The following is a 19,801-nucleotide window of genomic DNA, read 5'->3' as shown; positions in this document are numbered from 1 at the left end:
TATTTAATACACATTACATTAATTACTTATTTTTTTCTCTTATCTTTATGTTAGAGTTGGTTGGCTTATTTTCCTTGACATTTTAGTACCATTTCTTTTACGTAAACTTTAAAACAGAAGAGGCTTAGTCTCCAGCTGTAAGATGATGGCATTTTATTTTTTTTTTCTTGTGAATGTCAGTAAATAGCCTTGAAAACAATCCTTTAAAAGCCATCACAAATTCTGGTGAAAATAAAAGCTAGAGTTTACATGAATGTTAACACTTACTATGCTTTTATTAATAATGAGTATTCTTCAGGACCCCAACTGACATTTTGAACTTGTTTTAGCACAGATTCCCCAAACGATCTATTTACCTTATCTATAGAGCCCTGTTAAAAATCTTTACAGTCTTATTATGACCTGACTCATAATTCATAACTTACTGAGCAATATGCATTGAAACCCCACCTGCCCTTGTAACAAATGGGAAGCAAATCCAGCTCCTATCCACAGCAACACAGCATATTAGTACTTTTGTCAAAGCACCGATATTTCTCAGAAAGCTTCAAGAAACTTCTGATATAGATCTTGATGGTGCACTTTAGTTATCTTCAGCAGAAATTTATTTTGTAACATCTTGCTTATCACTGTAAAAATGATAAGCATTGTACTATATCAAAGTGGACCTATAGTTTATAGCAGACAGGAGGGTTTTCTATTGCTCAAAAATCGTTTAATCAGATAAACTATATAAAACAAAAGCTTGCATTACTCTTCTTTGTCCTTTTCATACATTTCCTCTCCCTTTCCACGTATGACAAGTTAATCTCCAAGGGCTTACATTCTACAGAGCCTAAGACAACTGGCCTCCATCCAGTTGGTTTCTTGCACCAAACCTCTCCCAAAATACCATATTATGAATTACAAACTCTCTCCCATTCTATGTTCAGTCAGAAGAATAACAGGGAAGCAGATGGCAAACTGTGATGGCTTCTACTGCTTGGCCACAAGCATGCACAATTATCATTTGGCTGCTAGATCTTTCCCTCTGAATAACCTGGGCTCCTATTCACTTCACCTTCTCTGTTGTGCCATTCAGGCTGTGGTGTCCTTGTTGCAAGGGGACTCTCTACTCAGGTATGAAGGTGTCTACTCAAGCCCCTCTCCAGCCCTTCCTTGTTGGAAGGTGAGGGGATGTTGCACTGGGAAGTTGGCTTTCATTTTTAAAACTGCAGGATTTGCAAAAAGAATCCAGCTGACTTGGTCAACTGGATCAGCAGCAATACACTACATAGAAATCTCATTTGTGAAATTTTTAGCAATGAATAATGACTTTTTTCCCTTTTCACCATTCTACAGAATCTGCACCAACATTACCACCAAAGAATTTGTCAAGGGACTGCTTGACATCTGGAACAAAAGGTAATGGGGTTGTTAATCCTCAGACTATCCCAGAGCTTTTAGCACAAGTAAAAGATAGGAGGAAAAGCAGGCTATATTTGATTTGTTTAGTAGGTGGCTCCATCTCTACAGCAATCCAGCTCTCCAGCTGCGTGCAGTTCCTCAGGCCTCCAGATCTCGGATCAGGAGTGACAGGTGGTGTGGAAGCCTTCAAATCCCACATGTGCATGCTCAGATCTGTACAGAAGACAAAGCACTGCAACAAGACCACTGGAAAAATATACAAGTCTTCACATAATTTGAAGGGTATCAACCAAAACTAAGTGCCTAAGTTCAGACAATTCCACCTCTTCACTAAAACAAGGCATTTTTCCATCCTGACAGCTTTTAAAAAGATTGCTCACAAAGGCATACTATGTGTTGTAATGATTTTTATTTTTTTTTAATTTAAAATACATTCCCAAGCCTAATGGATCAAACTAAATATCCCTCAACTTAGTCTTGCCATAATGTTGAGGCATTTATACATGGTGAACAAATTGTATCTTATGGTGCTAAACAAGACCAAACATGCTTTCTGTATTAATGATTAACAAATTGTTGTATTTTCAAATACATAAAGTGCCTTAATGCCTTATTATTTCTAAGTTATAGAAGTCCAAGACAGTGCTGTTCTACAAAACCAACACCAGCAAGAAATGAATCTGTCAAAGAGCAAACGTTTTCTGCCTACCAAACAGGATATATAGAGAGCAATATAATGGAGTGGTTTTAATTAGCTGGGCATATAAAGCTGTTACAAGACAAATTTCTTTCATTAAAAAAATAAGCCAGTCAGTTAGAAATGCTTCAGTGCACTTAAAGTAGAGATCACACAATGCATTTAACCTCCTCCCTCCCCTGTAATGAGGAGGACCCGGAGGACCTGCAGTACAGTGGGTGATGAGCAGCCTCTTTACCTGCCACTGAAATACCGCTAATACCAAAGAAATGCAAACAATGCCGAGGGTAGCAGCACATGGGAAAAAAATGGAACAAATGAAAACAAACTGTGGTATAGCGAACCCTTTTCTCTGATTTGGTTGAGACAGACAGATGAGATAATGGTTTCTTACAAAAGGCAGTGTAGGATTTTTAAGGCTTTCCAGCACTGAATACATAAGTTTTATGTGTTAGCCAGAAACAAAACAAAACAAACAAAGAAAATAAATAAAAATAAAAATAAAAATAAAAATAAAAATAAAAATAAAAATAAAAATAAAAATAAAAATAAAAATAAAAATAAAAATAAAAATGGTGCATCTAAGATCTAGACACCCATTGCAGTATACTGTTACTTTGTATAATGGCTACTTAATTTCAGCACCAGATACTAGAGGTTTGGTTCCTTGGTAAGCATACCCATATTACTAATTAGATAACATTTTCTCCATTACCTGATTTTGTTTTTCTTTTATTAATCTATGTGAAATATTTGCCCATTAGAACAGGCAGTTCTCTCTTTCATGGTTCCATTTCATACCATGTCTCCCAAAGCAAACATTTAAAAAAAAATTGCATGTATAAATAAAAAGTTATGAACATAACTTAAAAAATGAAAAATGAATTTAACATAAAGGCAAAATGATTGAGAACGTGTGCTCTGTGCCCTTTTTTTCCTCCTCTACACTTAAATTACTCCACTTTCTCTGTCATACAATGCCCCAATGTACTATTACCACTTTTTCCCTTCTTTGGGTTAGAAGCACACCCACAAAGAAGGACTACACCAGCTCCCCTTCTCCCACAGGTGTCAGGGAACACATCAGAAACACAACTGCCCAGATTACAAGCGGAGGAGTTACTTTGCCTTGACCTATAGAAAGATTCATGCACTTAAAGACAGAAATTAAATGCCTGAATTTAAAACTGCAGTCATCAAAAAACACTAACTCTTATGATTGCATACTTTTGGCTGATCGAATTAGCATGGAGACTGATCCATCCTTGTCTCCAGATCCTGTTCCAGTCAATGCCACCTTCGATGATCACCTGTGCACCAGCACCACATGTACTCACACACCATGATGCTCACATGCCATAGCGCTCAAGATATTTAAGAGCATGAAGAACCTTAAGCTTCAAACCCCTGTTCCCAGGAATATGAAATTATGTTAAATAAAATGAAAAACATAATATGAAGCATGCCAAAAGCAAATCCATCCTGTTTAGCGGCAAGGGGGAATCATGGATTCCCCCTTGCCGCTAAACAGGGACTTGCTGGACAGCAGTTTCTTATTTTAATGTGGTCTAGTGAACAAAGATTACAAGATGTTGTATGAATGTTGGATTGTTCCCCCTCAGTTCAAAACAAGTCATTGTTGTGGGATGGGAAATTGTGGTTTCTAAAAAGACAAACATCCCTTCTTGCTTGTTTCATTAAGCTGGCAAAAGAAAATTTAATTCAAATTAAGAAAACTCGTATTCAGACAGATCCATTGGAGAAAAACAATTGATATTTATGTGCTGTTGTCACTTTGTGCTCATTACAGGGGCTAATATTTTGCAAGACACATCTTTTAAACCCTACTAAGTTTATTATTTACTATCTCCGGACAAGCATGACTTCATTTCAAGAGCTGGCACACATCCCATTGTAAGAATCTAATCTTTAATACATATCCTAATTACATATGCACATTTAATGCTAAAAACAAAAGCCAAAATTCAAAACAAAATTAAAAAACAAACAAACAAACAAACAAACATTCATTTGATTAAACAAGGCAATTGGATTAAAGAGCACAGAGCAAACTTAAATGAAGTCACATATGCCACAGCAAAAAGAATCATTAAAAGAAGGGGGAAAAAAGGTCAAAAAAAAAAAGCAGTCAGATAACTCTTTATAGCTGGCCTCATCTGACCTCTCTGAACTCCTATCTTGTTTACTTCCCATCTCCTATATGATGATAACTTTATAAGCAGCACATTTAAGTACTCATCACAAGTTCATTCAAGTCAATTGTTCTGATGGTGTTTGATTACATGAAAGGGTGTATTCTTCTAGATGATCCACATGTATTAATTTATCTCAACACTGAAGGCTGATTTTTAATCAATTTGTGCTGTTTCACAGGGGCACAAAAATCCTAAAATAGTTAGCAGTATAAACAGAAACAAATGATCTCTTAAGATCTGAATACCTAATCATAACACTTATAGGCTCTTTCTATATATTTACTCATTTTTAGATTACTGTAGTCTGGAAGCCATTTTCTTTCCAGGAAATACAGTCTATGACATTGTACATTACTGAAATGTTTTGAACTTAAAAACTTTGAGCCACAAATTTATGAACTACCTTAATACTTCCAAAGATTCCTTCCATCTATTAAAAGAGAAGTAAATTAGATAAAATTGTTTGGAAAATTACAAATCTATTACTAATTTTAACTAAATTCTTATGCATTGATCTTTCCCTTCAGAAACCACAGTCTCATTTTAATTCTTGAGGTAAAATTTTATTTTTTAATCAATCTGTTAAGAAACAGCTTCCAGTATTTTAGCACAACAAAAGAGGGGGTACAGGCTTAGGATTTACAGTTTTAATGCTTCGGATAAATAGAACTGTCTGCTTTTAAGTCAATTACCTTGTAAAAGATAGACCACATTACTGAAGATATATGAAGTGAAGAAATCTAATGAAATGGCAAGACGGTATTACAATTTCTAGATGTTATTTAATTCTGCCTGTTAGTTGAATTAATTTCATATATATGCAATTGAAGAGTTATGAGCGTGTTCATTTTTCCTTTGGCTCTACAATGTCACTACTCTCACCACAGCCTGTGATATACTATCAACTGAAAAAAAAACATTTTCTAAGGTGAGGTTCTTTCATTTTTTTTTCTTATAACTGACTGGGCAGAATTTTTATTTTATTTTTATTCTGCTTTACCTTTTTTTCAGTTAGAAGGCAAGTTCTCAGTTAATTTTTGTTTGTTTGTTTTGAAGGAACTCCACCCACTGAAGTTATATTTTCAGTTATTCTATTACACAAACAGCACTCACACTCCTAAACAGGAGTTTGCACTGCTCTGCATTAATGAAAATTATTCAGGGCAAGGTATCTTGCAAACTCAAGTCCCTGTTCCACAACCCCTTGCATTCAGGTGCTCAGGCAGCCACCTAGAGTGTACCACCACACCTTCCTTCAGAAGGCATCATCTTAGGAACACAGATAAAATCCCATGATCAGATAACAGCACCAGAGGCAGTAACTAATTGTCCAGTCTGTTCAGGTTTACTCATCCATGTCTCATTAGCACTAGTTACCTCCTGTTCATAACTGAATAGTTCAGTGTGACCTTGAGGGATTTGAAGAACAATAGGCTACAATAAGGAGATAAAGTAAACCATGTCCAAATAAGCTACGGAAAAGGGGTTTATTGACCAAAAGTGAACAAGCAAAAATAAATAAATAAATAAATAAATAAATAAATAAAATCGGTGAGCTCCCTCTAAACTTTGAAAACTTTCAGTTACTAAAAAGAAACTACTTTTAGCCTTCCACAACAAATTGTATCTTTTATTCATCTACTGAATAGTACATGGGGTATATTTTTGTAGAGAAGTGATTTTGTCTTTCCCAAGGCCTTGGATGGCTGAGCTTGTAAAACCACTTTGAAGTGCTGACATTTCCGTTAAGGAAACAGATAGTGCACCTTCATTAGCTTTACTATGACTCTTCGGATATCTTCTTCAAGCCAAGATAGTTATTAGGACACCAAATCCATTATTTACAATGAAACAAAACAAAACAAAACAAAAAAAAAGAAACACTAATCAGGAATACAGAAGTTTAATGATGCACCATTTTGCTTTCTTCAGCTGCTGAGGGTAGCCTCATAACACACACAGGCATTCAAATGCTATGCTATCAATATAATTTGCTAGAGCAGATATCTAAAACAATACTTTGAAGGCTATGAAGTAAACAGCCCTATTAAAAAAAGTTTTTTGTTTGTTTGTTTGTTTTCCCCCTCTTTAAGAGTACTGTCATACACCTAACTCTCTTATTTTTCTCATAATAAATGGTACTTCTTCCTTCAAATGTTCAGATTGACACTTATATGGAAATTTCTTATGTGCAATGATTATCCTTCCAGGCTGAACCTTTCTCAAATCCACATACAGAGCATGACAAATTATTCACACTACATTGTGCTCTTGGACTCAATTATCAGGGCTCCAGAAATAGGCTTCTGACCACAGACTGCATTAAACAGCTAAGATCCATATGGCTTAAAACATACAATGAAATAATGGCTAAAGTAATGAAAATTACATCTAATTTAAAGCCCAGTACCCAGCAGTGAAATTACTGACCACAGATATTTTCAAGAGGACTTATGGGACACAACACTCAGCACTGTACTAAAAGACATAAAGAGAAATTTAAGAAACAATAAGCCTCCACATTTGAGGTTAAACTAACAGTAAGACCACAATATTTGAAAAAAGGCAATAAGCACCTCTCTGAAAAGCAGTAATGATCACTTCATCACAGTGCACTTACAGAAAGTTTTGGAAACAAGTACAAGCAGACTACAAAAATAAAAACACCCTGGCGTTTTTATTTTTATTTTTAAGATTAGATTGGCTCTAATGAAACAAACCAAAAAGAGTCATACTTGATCTCTACAGAGAAATGTAGACAAAGTTATTACGGTTCTGTCCATGACAATAAAAGAACACTAAACAAGTCAGCTAGAAGTCAGTCAGTGCTATATGTTCAGGAAGGTGTTTTCTGATATTTCATCCCACAATTCAGTTGTGCTTTAGTAAGACAAAAACAAGAAGAAAATTGCCTTTTTTTTTTTTTAAAAGGAGGTTTACACATGCAAGACAAATGTATATTGTATATGATTGTGAATATAAGTTAGTTTTTTTTTTTTTTTCTGAGAGCAACTTCTACATCACATTCAACAGGTCATTCCACTACAGTTTCCTGAAAAGCTGAAACAAAACAATGACAAGAATTGCACTGAGCCTTGCAGATCTTATATCTAGTCAAAATATCACCTGTGTGAAAGCACCCAGCAAAACCACAGAGCAATTAAAGAAAGTAAGGAAGACACAGCTCAGGCATGGATACCAGCGAGGGGGATCCAGTTATAAAAATTTCAATTATTAAAATGGAATTTAATCAGGGCTCTAGACTTAAATACCCCAATATAATGAAGAATGCCACTGGACCTTCAGGAACCACTCCTGGTCAAGACTTCAGGTTCAAATGTCACTGAAAAACACTGAGCACTCTTGGCACCCCCAGGAATGTTTTCAGCCTTGACTCAGAGGAAAGAATGCCATCTAGTGAATTACTCAACATAGAAATGTCTGCCTATATTTACCTGGCCTCATTATGAAGAGGAAGATTTTCTTTACCTTCCTACTGACATGAAGTTTATCAGGAGAGAAGGAAAAGAGAAAGAGAATGGAGGCCAGAGAAGAAGAGTCTATTTTAAAATAGGTCATTTATAGCTGTAGCTATTGGCAACTGGTGGATCTGGCCAAACTAAAAATTTATTCTACAGTTTAACAAAAACAGTTATAAACTTCTATACGACCAACAACCAGCCTCTGAGGGAAGCAAGAGGTGACTTAGCCAGCTCCTCAGCAGTAGTATGTACATCCTGCTCTACAGAAGAGGAACAATGAGTCCCTGCTTGTGTTCATCCTTAGCTCCCACCCAACACTTCTCCAGATCATTTTGGCCAGCTCAAACATGACTTTGTCCCACTGGAGGTACTAGTGCAGGTGGCATAGGCATGACTCAGTCAGTGTCACCCAGCAGCCAGGTCTGTACCTTTATAAAAGAACAGAAAAAAAGGTATGTTTTTGGCCATTTCTGGAATTCATAAAAGCCTGATGGTTTAATATTTAAAGTGATATCAACATGGCTCACATGCTTGCACAGCTCAGCTGTACATCCACTGACTACCCACACAGCACACACTGCCACTTTTAAAATACTGGCTTCACCAAATGAAAGTACAGGGGCCCCATGTGTTAGAGTCCAAACACCAGTAAAACCCTAGCAGAGGAGTCTCCACAGCATTAGCAATCTAAAATTCATCATTACCAAGAGGAAGACCCTGTTCCACTTAAATCAGTGGATGTTTGATGCTGATGCAGGTCTTAAACCATTTATTAAAAAAAAAAAAAAAAAAAAAAAAAGCACTTGAACCTTTGATTTAAAAACTCAGTTCATTCTCATCAAGTTTTTGCCCTCTTTTTCACACAATAGAAAAGATATAATACAGAAGTACAGCACTTTGCTTCCCACTATATTAAAATAATACCCTTCAGTTGAATATAGTTTAATTACAGCTTACTCTGGTACACTCATATATTAATTAACAGTTTACTTGGAAATTCCTACCATATGGCACTGTAGCAGATGTTAATCATGTAAGGCCAAACACTTTGAAATTACTGTTCTAGGCACTTCATCTGAGGTATCAAGTGCCCTAAATTTCTACTTAAAAAAAAAAAAAAAAAAAAAAAAAAAAAAAAGCCAAATACCCTAAAAGATCACATCCACAGCTATTTTCTCAGAGATGATATTATTTGGCAGATAGGCAGAACAAAAAAAAAAAAAAAAAAAAAAAACACAAAAAAAAAACAAACCACCACCACTAGATTTTCAAGCCTCTAGTGCTTTAAAATGACTTGAGAGATCCCTGCACATAAAGTAGAAAAAAAAAGTCACTTCATCTACCTGTTATCTTCTATCACTTCTAACCCCCATATGTATACAATGAGGGAGAAATGTATGTGTGAATGATGCTCATCCTGGGTGCCACAGATTGATGGAGCTGTGTCTTCCAACACTTCACTTGCAGGAATACTGTCAGAAGCAGCAGATGCTTGTTCCAGGAGAGGAAGTTATCTTAAATTTAAGAGTAAGCGTCCTGATATGTCCAACTATCCCACAATAAGAAAATAAATACCCTGCTCAGTGCTGCAAGGACGTTTATACGGCAGTTCCTTTCCTCTGTATTTTGTCTGTAACATGGGTCAAATATTAGCCCCCCAGCCCCAATTTTTCTTCTTGAGAAATATAGCTGAACTCCATCTCCATAATTCTTCACCTTTTTAGGGGGAAAAAAAAAAAAAAAGTAGATACATTTGAAAAGCCGGGAGACTAGAATGAAGAAAATATGGTATTCATAGTTTCACAACACAGACCTTCCAGAATTGTAATTGTTCAGTAATATACATGGAAGTCCATACCCAACAGCATTTGTTTTGATAACCATTCAGCTTCTAAACTGAATGTTTAAATGTTTCATTAAATGAATTATTTAAACAATAAGTGTGACAGTAGTACAAATTTGTTTTATTTGGATCAAGGAATCTAAAGCTATTCTGCTAAGGGTGCTTGCTGCAGATGACCACCATTCCGGTTATCCTATGATTTAATTAGGAAATACTAACCTCTTGAAAAAGAAACAGAAGCCACATAGAATGAAAGCCTGAGGAAAAGGCTTTCTCTTTCTCCTAGTAGCATACCCCTGAATGCAAGCCTATACACGAAGAATTTTCTCAGGAAACAGCTTTGCCATATTCCTTTGGAAATCAGTAACAAATACTACTACCTGACTCTAAGAAATGCAGTACAATCAAATGCTACAGTAACTTTACTGAGATTAAATGGTTAGCTGACCCTTTGCAGGATCAGTCGGGAAGAACAGATCCTTTGCCAGTCTGGGTTTTAGAAAATAAAACTGCCTCCTTCATTATTATCAGAGTGCTAGAAGACTACTTCCAACGATTCTAAAAATACATATGTAAACATATTTCAAAACTCTCATTTGAGAAATGATCTGGTTTATATCACTGCCTTGCTTGACAGCCTTTAACCAGAAAAGGCATTTGTAAATTGTTTGGATTAATTCAGCAACATGCAAATAAATCTGAATAAGATCAGAATACAGAACTTCACTGAACTGTTGGAAGAAAAAAAAAGCAACACTTGAGAAAACATATTGTGAGGCCATATTTAAACTAACAGATGTTTCAGAAACAGAACAATATGTTCAAACAAAATAAAGGTGTAAAGGGGCAGTGTTGAAAGAGCTTCCCAACTAGCACATTAATTTTGGCAACGAGTGAGATCACCTCATCTAGGAAAGCTCCCTTCTGAGATATCATTAATTTAGAAATGGATGTTCTTGTTATGCTTAAAATTTGGCTTGTGTGAATTATTTGCAGAGCGGCTGCTTATGTAACGTTGCCTTTGCTATGGCAACACCAGGGCTGTTAGGCATTGTCACACAGGAGTTTCAATTTCAGTTTTATTTTCTGTTGATAAACAATGACAGGAGAGGTTTTCTAATCACAAACCAGAATGCTCTAAAACATATCGCTGTGACTGGTGTGGTAGCCACTGATGCTATTAAAATTCCTAATGTCGTAAGTGCAAGTAAGAAGTAAAAGATTCACAGGAAAAAAAAAAAGAAGAAAAAAAAAAAGCTAGAGAGAGATTTTTCATTGGTGCTTTCACTGCAGTTTTAAAACTGGGGTCCTTAAAACTTAAGTTTGGAATAGCACAGTTTAACCCTTGATGGAGATGATCAGTCTTTGTAAAAACTCCCCTCTCCACAAAGGCCTTATCTTACTGAAATTATTATTACTTTCTTATGAACAGAGTAACTACATGCAAATTAACAAGTTCAGGAGTCCATCAAAACTAAGCTCCAACTATGGCACTACTTCATATTATTCTACATCTTTTCCAAAGCTTTTCTTGCTAGGCATTACAGTGAAATTCATGGCTCCATTTAATAGCACTGCTTCAAAGCTAATGGAGTACTATATGTACTTTCTGATACAGCAGAATTTCAGTTTGTTTTTCTTGGAAGGAAAAAAAAAAAAAAAGTTTTAATGCTGACAAAATGTAAAACACTTGATGTATTCTACATATGGCAATAAGCAATGACTATTCGAGCTGATGACTCTTCTGCAGCTCATCAGTCATCTACCACAACCCTTAGAATGAACTAAAGTTTCAGAATGCAAGTATTTTTCATACTCAATTCTTCAACTTTTGTTTCCCTGATACAACTCTACAATTTTCGTATTATTTCTTATATTTGCATTTGCTATCAAAAACAACATGAAGGGAAGTAGCATATAACAGAACCTCTAACTCGGTAAACCAATAAAAATGGAGATAAAATTGAAAGCCGAAAATGAGGGCCCATAACTATGGGCAAGCATACCACCTCTGGTGTGCATGGTAGCATAAGGCAGATGCTCATAGACCTTTGTGGTACCACAGTCCATCCCACACTCCAGAAAAAGCTCTCCCCTAACCTCTGTCCATAACAGTGTTCTTCAAAAGAAGCTAAAGAAAACAAAAAACAGCAACAACAACAAAAAAACAGCTTTTAAAGTAGGCCTGACAGCAACCCTGGATATAGTGGTCACTTTTATCATTTATAAAGCTTAAATCCACTTTCTAGACCCCAGTGCTGTGAAAGGTTATGTGCCTTCACTGATGAGCTTCCCTGTTGCTGCCCTAATAGTTCAGAGACTGCAGCAGGACCTGGGTACTGCCACAGAAGTCCTAGGGCTGTGCACACACAGAAAGAGGACTAAAAGGGTCCCCACAGCAACACTTTTTTTTTTCTTTTTTTCTTTTTAAGTGTTAGAGTCTTGTTTCAGAGCATTTCCACAAACTCTTGCATTTTCTTGAAGAACTTGTAATTCCCATTACACCAACTGGCGCACAGTTGTCAGCAGCCCACAACAACTCCGGGCAAACACATGCTGCTGAAAATGGACGTGAACCTTTGTACATAAAGAGCAGACAGAAGCTCAGTTCTTAAGTCCATGTAATTATTCATCATCCAAATGGGGGACTTCTACACTCCACTTTCACTTCGCTAACACATTCACACCACTCTCTTTCCCCAGTCCTCCTAAAGATTTACATTCTTCTCAATGCTGATAAAGTAGACTTCACATAGGTAAAAAGGCCAAATTCTTTAGCATTAAGAGCCTTTAAAGCACCTCCTTGCCTCAGATTTCAGTTTCTTCAGTATGACTACCATTATAACAGTTTAAGCTCTATGAGCTTAGTATAAGGTCTATGAGCCGTCATTCAACAAACAAAAAATAAATATTTAAGCTTTGTTAGATAAAGTAATTTTGACTTTTCCAGGTGGATTGGCTTTTTGAACAGATTCTGCCATTCAAAAACAGTGTTGAATTAAAACTAGAATGTTGTTAAAAGCTGCTAGCCCTTATTGAACTACAGCCATTATAAATAGCCTCAAACAAAAGAAGCAAAATTACAAAACCCAGTTAAAAACCTCATGATGGTTGGGAAGTAATTGCGTGTCTTGCCTTTGAGTTTCCTCAGAGCCTTAGCAATCCAAAGCACATTGACACGTTCCTTTCACAACTCAGTGAAAGCCATGACGTTCAACGGCACTCGCCTATGCAACTTGTCAACGTCTTGCAACGGTGGAGTGGAAGCCACGTATGTCCTCAAAAGGAGAGGCAGAGGAGTTGATTGACAAAGCTGCAGCTCACTGATCCATGCAGGGCCTTTATAATTAGTACTAAATATATGGAAAAGCAAAATAATGCACATCTTAAATTAACTTAAATATTAATTTTACCCTCCACATATAATATACCATCCTGTGGGAGCGATGAGCTAATTCATCTGCTCTTTTTCCAGCTCTTTGACAGTTAATGCAGAGTCTGTGGGTTCACCTCAAAAATATACAGAAACTCGCCTGCTAACACAAGCTCCATTTGTTTTGCCATTTTCAGTTGTGAAGTTTTAACTAGTTAACACCAACTAGCTCACATATTTAATCCACAAATTCTATTGTTCACGTTTTCATAGGTTAAAATTGAGATAGTTGCTTACTTGCGCACCTAACCAACTCCATGCCCAACTCCACCTACGAGCAGAGCAAGAGTCCAAAGAGCAATAACAGATTCAGAAAACAACTGTGGATACTAAGGAATTAAAATATGAAAGCACACTGGGGAGGCTGTATTTATTCAGAGAACATCCACTGTCTTGAGCTGACTCCCCATCCAGCCATCCGGCCGGGAGCTCGGCACTTTTATGTAACGCCTCAGGGTTGGAGTACTTTCCCTGTCTTCATTTCTCACATCTTCGGTATTAGTTCCAATGCTTTATCACTGTTCTGAACAAAATGCCACTGATGTAATGGCTGTTTTGCCTAAATAAAGAATTCCAGACAGGGAATTCATTGCAAATGTTCAGGTCACACCAGCAAGACCATCACAAAAGCACTGAGAGCAATAAAATCTAAAGTGTTTCATTTCCCCTTGCTTTCAGATAACTGTAAACAATGTTAAACAGTAGGATTTTCCTTTTGCAGGAAGGATTGTGCTTTGAACACTGAAATCTGTTTTGAAGAACGCTCTTTAAAGAGCTGCTTTTAGCAGGCATATTACATAAAGGGGCACTTATTTAAAGAAAGAGGTTAAAACCAAGTTCAGCATTTATAATTCTGTAAAATAACCCTAGTAACTCAGCAAAATATCCTCGTGTCTTGAAGCTGAATGTAATTTATGCAGACCAGAACTGACTGCCATTAATGCAAACCACTAATGCACTCACTCCAAAGTTCTCAAGAGAAAGATATATCCATTCACACTTCACACATTTACCTGTCTTGGATACCTCTTCAAATTACAAACATAAATAAGCTATTTTTGAGACTTTCTGAAACGTAATTTGTTGGAGATGATGTGTTTGAAGAGGTAGAAGAACCTCTTTTCACCTGGATTTCAGCAACAACGTTCTGCAAAACTTCAAATGGTAACTGAGGAAGATGAAGTTGCTGCAGCCCTTAACAGTCCTTCCCCCAAACTTTGGGAGGTCTTGCCCACCAGGCAGAACAGGACCTGCACACAGCTGCTGGTCTTACTCATTTCTAGGCTCAGTTTCTGAAATTGCATCACATATCTAGGCATTTTTTTCTCAAAGAGCTCTAGCCAAAGGCAGGTGGTTTATCTCTATGCACGTCATTCTAGATGAAGTTTCATCTGCCATTCAGAATACAAAATAAAGAAATGAAAGCTTGAAGTAAGATATATTTGCTTGCTCAGTAAGAATGAAAGTGCTTCAGAGAAACAATAGAGCATTTGCACCAAAATAAACAGATTAAACATTTAAACGCAAGCTTTGCAATCCAAACTGTAGGTGTGATTACATTAACTTTTTTTTTTTTTTGGTGAAGTTTACTTAATTATTTTTAAAAACAGACCTACAGCTCTATGCATTATTTACAGGCTTTTAACTATAAGCCTTCCTCCAGCCCCACAAATTTTTAATATTGGATTTCGTTTACTCAGCCTCCTGCTTTTAAATAACTGATTTTTATATTGATGCAATATAGAAACAGAGCATGTAATGCACTTCACCTGTCATTTATGAAAAGCATTTGATGTGTTACTGCATTTTGCAAACACTTCAGAAGTGTATCTGCAAATTCATTATTTTTTGTGTGTGTTCACACAATATGGGGGAGGTATCTCAGACATTGATTTGAAAAAACTCCTACGCAGTCTTTTTTTAGAAGGAAAAATGTTGGAAGTTAAATGGCTGTAATAAAACAGTTTGAAGTTGAAAGGGGCTTGCTTTTAATGCTGATCATGTGTAGCTCCTTCAATTTTTTTTATTGATGTTTGCTAATTTCTTCGAATATGAAGCATCGCATTATTCTGTTTTTATAACTCTGTGGATTAGAGCACTTCAGAAAGAGCAGAACTATGTGCGTTACTTAACGTAATTATAACTCAACAGCTATAAATGCCAGGATGGAATAACTGAAAACATATGCTATGTGCCTGAAATTTTAAGGATGGTGAAACTGTCACATTAGTAGCACGCAGCATGTTATAAAGAACTCCCACAATGTAGCAGTTGTTCAAAAGTTGTACCCATCCGGTCATTCTATCTTTATAAAAAGATATATAATACTAGATGGTGATTTATCCAAAACACAGCTGTGGACTAAGTTGAATGTAAAAATGAGAAGAAGAAAAAAAAAAAAAAAAAAAAAAAAAAGGAAAGAAATCCCTTTTAAATTACAGTTTCAAAGCAGCATACGCAGAATGCGAGAAAAGCATTTCCAGAAAGTCCGAGCTTTATTCTCCAGAGACTTTATTTGGGGGGAGAGAGGGGAGGACAGGTGAGGGAGCAGGAGAAGGCAGAGGAGCAGTCCCAGCCCGACAAAGGCAGCCCCGGGCACCCAGGTCAACGTCAACCGGGCATCGCTGGGAGTCGACCCCCGACCCCAGGCACCCCGACCCCGGCCATGCCCGGGTGCCCTCCGCCGGGGGCAAGGCACAGCCGGCCCGGAGCCCCCCCGGTAGCACCGACGGCGGCCGCCGTACCCCACATCCCCACGGACGAGGTTAAACTTTTACATTTGGGGAGCCGTTTCGCACCGCTCCCGGCGGGGATGCTCCCGGGGCTCACCTTCCGTCTCTGCGGCCCCCATCCCCGCGCCCAAGGGCCGAGGGGGGTGCGCTGCCCCCACACCCCAAGGCAGACCCCTCCCCAAAACCGCGGGGGGAGCCGGCGGGGCTGGGGGGCGGGACCCCGGCACGGGGGAAGCCGCGGAGCCCCCCGCACCTGCGGGGATGGGGGGACACAGGGGGGACACCGGGGGGCAGCGCCGCTCACCTTTCATCCAGTCGACGACCTGGCTCGGCGACCACTTGCTGACGGGCTCCATAATGAGGGCCATGGGGGGCTTCGGCGGCGCGGGGCTCGAGCGGCCGCCGCTCTCCGGGCGAGGGGCGAGGTTGTGCGGGGCGCCGGGACCGCGCTGCGCGGAGCCGGGGCTGCCCCCGGAGGAGAAGGATGATGAAGAGGAGGATGAAGAAAGCCGCTAAATCCCCGCTTGCCTCCGCTCCGCTCCGCTCCGCTCGCTCGCCGCCTCTGTGCCTCTCTGGGGATTTCAGTTCATGTTGCCGGCTCGGCAGCAGGGGGAGGAGGAGGAGGAGGAGGTGGAGGAGGAGGAAGGGGAGGAGGCGGCAGCAGCAGCACGCTCCGACGCCTCCCGCCCCCGTGGACCCGCGGGCGGCGGCGGCAGCTCCCGGCCCGGCTCGGCACGGCCCGGCCCCGCCGAGGGGTCGCTCCCCGGCGAGCGGGGGACTGCGGCTCTGCGGCTCTGCCCGCACCGGTGTCTTTTTCTCCTCCTGGCGGAAATGACGAGGCGGCTCCTGCCACCCGAAAATATCTCCCAGCGCGATGGCAAGCGGCACCCGACGGCCGCCCGGGGCGGGGGAGCGGGGGGGGGGGGAAGCCGGGATGACTCGCAAGGTGCGGGGGGGGGGGGCGGTGGCAGCGCCGAGCACCTGCTGCAGGATGGCCGTGATGCTCTTTGGGGGTTATTTATTTATTTTCCCCTTGAAAAAAGCATCTCCGCGTGGGTGGTGAAGGGTTTTTTCTTTCTTTTTCTTTTCTTTTTTTTTTTTTTTTTTTTTTTTTTAAGGAAAGCCCGGCTATTAAAATGCCTGTGATGGGCCCGCTGGCGGGTGGATGCGGATGATGGGGGGTGGCTGCCCGGGGAGGAGAAAAACGAGGAGAGGTCCTAACTTTGCCTGCCTCGCCCCCAGGGTGAGGTAATGTGGCTGCTCAGCCCGCAGCAGCGGCCCCTGAGGTGCAGCACCGAGGGGTGGTGGCTGCAGGTGCGAAAAACCCAGTCGCAGTGCCTGGGAGCTTCAGAGCTGCCTTCTCCTCCTTGTGCCCCCACCCCCCCCCCCCGCCTCCCCAGGGGCTGTGTCCTCCGGAGCGAGGGCTTGGCCTGTGCCCCTCCAGAGAGGCAGTTCCCACAGCCCCCGTGCCACAGCGCCTGGCTGTAGGAGTCGCTCCCAAGCACAGGGGGATTCCTCCTAGGATGGCCATGGGTGCTTCTCAGGCACCCTTTCCAGGAGCCTCTGCCCTCCCAGAGAGCTCCAGGAGGAGCAGGAACACCGCCAAAGGGTATTCTCTTTGTGGCTTGGTCAGTGCAGAGCTCTGCCTGCATTTGTATTCCCCCTGCTTCTCCCGCCGAGGCGACAGCCATCGAGATGTCCCCTCTGCCGGCGTCGGCTGCAGAATGCCAGCTGCTGACGCTGACATTTAATATCCGTACGTGGGGAAAAATGAGGATTCCCTCAGCCCTGAAGCAGTGGTAAAGGCATCCCTCTGCATAGCATGGGCAACGACACGAGTTCTCTCATTTCATTAGGTGGGACTGAGGCAGCGAGGGCCAGCAGGGATGGTAACCTCCCCCTGGAGACACCGGAAGGGGTTCCCTAACGTCACCTGTAGCAGCATTATTTACACATTAAAGACTGCATTTATAGTTGAGAAGAAAGTTCCTTCTACTGAGAAACGAGGCTTTGACAGTATAACTTTCCTCAGATTTGGCCCTAGCCATGTGTCTCTTGTGTCATACCCCTGCCAGCACACTGACATGGCAGTCTGCTTCTAAGGTTTCATTACCCAGAGCCACTGAAACAATAAACTTCTCTTGCAAATTAGGGCTGACTTTTTTTCCTTATGAAAGGTTTGAAAGGTATGCAGGTCCTTACATACTGGGTTATTGTTGTTGAAAGAGCGTGTCATAATTTTAATTAGAAACCTGTGTTTTGAAAGGTTTAGAAATGAATACCTAAGATCAGACTGAAACCTGGCATATAATTTATAACACCATTGTGCAATTCTCATTGTGATGAAAAGTCCTTTATGGGTGAGGAGAGAGGAAGTAAGTTCTCAGAGCATGTGTACAGATCCTATACTTCATAATTACAGAATGCATAATGATCCCTACAGATTGGCAGAGTAATCTGGAGCTAGAGCTGTTTTTTTCAGTAAAGCATCTGTGACCCAGTACTGTACCAGTGGTCAGCACCTATTACTTTAAATCCCCTCTGTAGTTGTTCTGGCAAATTATGGAACAGTAAAAGGGAGCTTACTCCCCCGCTTCAGTACATAGAGGATGTGTAGAGCACAGGCTCTAATTACCTTTATTGTTCTTTTCATTGAGCATAGCAATCTCATAAGTACTAGGGTAAATCCTGCTTTTACTTGGGCAAATGTTCTTGTTTCAGTCTCACTGAAGACCATTGGCTTGACCATGGAGAGGAGAATTTGGCTCAGTATGAGTGATGATAAAATTATCCAGCTGTAGTGTTTAACTCAATGACCTATTACTGCAATGAATTCTATAGTCAGGACATGCACTACATAAAAGTATTTTTTTTTTAATTTGCTCTAAATTTATTACTGCCTGATTTTATTATTGTTCTCTCTTTCTAGGGTAAGAAGTCCAAAGGAGAGTTGAATGACTTTTCACACTGACCTTCTTAAACTAAAGTATCTCAGCCAATGTGCCTTAACCAAAGTCTTTCAGCTATTTTCATTTTTTATTTTAGTGGCCCTCACCTTGCAGTCACACCTGCATGAGTCAGGCCTTTTATGTAAAGCATATGGGGCATGCTTCTGCACAGATGCTGAACTGCAGAATTGTCCTAACTCATATTTTATAATTACTCTGGTCCACATAGTGCATTAAAAAGGACTGTTTTTGTTGTCGTCGTCATTGTTGTTATTTTAATCTAGATATATGTGTCTTTATTAGGTAACTTTAATATGTAGTAAATGTAGAGGTAGACACAGTAAAATTCAATAATCAAATAAAAATAAAAATAAAAAGTGTGAGTTTACAATTGAAGTACAAGCCTAAACCTGTATGTATGGACTATATAAATCTGCTTAGAATTCATTTCTCTGGATGTCCTTGGGCATGGATGGACAGCCCCAGCAGGTAAGTTTGGGCACACACACCTTCTGGATCACCACCTCAGCTCACAAGCTCACAGGAGAAGGTGTTGCCTTTTTGTTATGGTATACTGTCAAAAACACAGCTCCCTAGAGTTTGGCCAGCAAACATAGCTGCTATGGTAATACAGACTGTAAATAATATCAGGTAATAGTCCAGATATGACCAATAATCTATTTTTGTTCCTATTTTTTCAATAGGACAACTCAGCCTGAATAAAGGTAACAAAATTAGATCTGAGCTCTAACACTGGCATAGTAAATGGCATTTGTTTTATTTGGAAGAAGACAGACTCAACAGTGGCTACAAGCAATGGACATAAGCATAACTGTGGATTTCTCAGAAATTTCATGGATTTTCTGCTAGTGTCTCTAGAAAACATACAAGATGCTTAGCAATGACAAGTTGAAATCCTACCCTGAATTTAGGGAAAAGAATTCATCTTTCAAAAGATTGTATCTGATGCTGGATGTAAAAACAAGTTCTTCTAGAGGAAGGAAGATGAAAACAAGTGGCAGGTAACCTAACAATAACTAAAG

At 39.7% G+C, this 19,801-nt stretch overlaps 1 protein-coding gene across 7 annotated transcripts in view; it reads right to left on the bottom strand.

The window, feature by feature from the left end:
• The window catches only part of CNKSR2 (connector enhancer of kinase suppressor of Ras 2), a 220,445-nt gene extending 203,844 nt beyond the window's left edge, over window positions 1-16,601 (bottom strand). For 3 of the 7 annotated variants that reach the window (XM_084507136.1, XM_084507140.1, XM_084507138.1), the window contains exon 1: window positions 16,115-16,597. In XM_084507136.1, the coding sequence (XP_084363262.1) occupies window positions 16,115-16,178 (64 nt within the window). In that variant the 5' untranslated portion in view covers window positions 16,179-16,597. Of the gene's footprint in view, window positions 1-16,114 lie in introns of all 7 variants that reach the window. The other 4 variants (XM_084507141.1, XM_084507139.1, XM_084507142.1 and 1 more) reach the window with 4 other exon arrangements.
• Window positions 16,602-19,801: the final 3,200 nt, after the last annotated feature.

This window comes from Aythya ferina (assembly GCF_964211825.1).
Source record: "Aythya ferina genome assembly, chromosome: 1".
Lineage (NCBI taxonomy): Eukaryota > Metazoa > Chordata > Aves > Anseriformes > Anatidae > Aythya > Aythya ferina.
The sequence above is the reverse complement of the archived record's forward strand: the minus strand, read 5'-3'. Positions and strand labels throughout refer to the sequence as shown.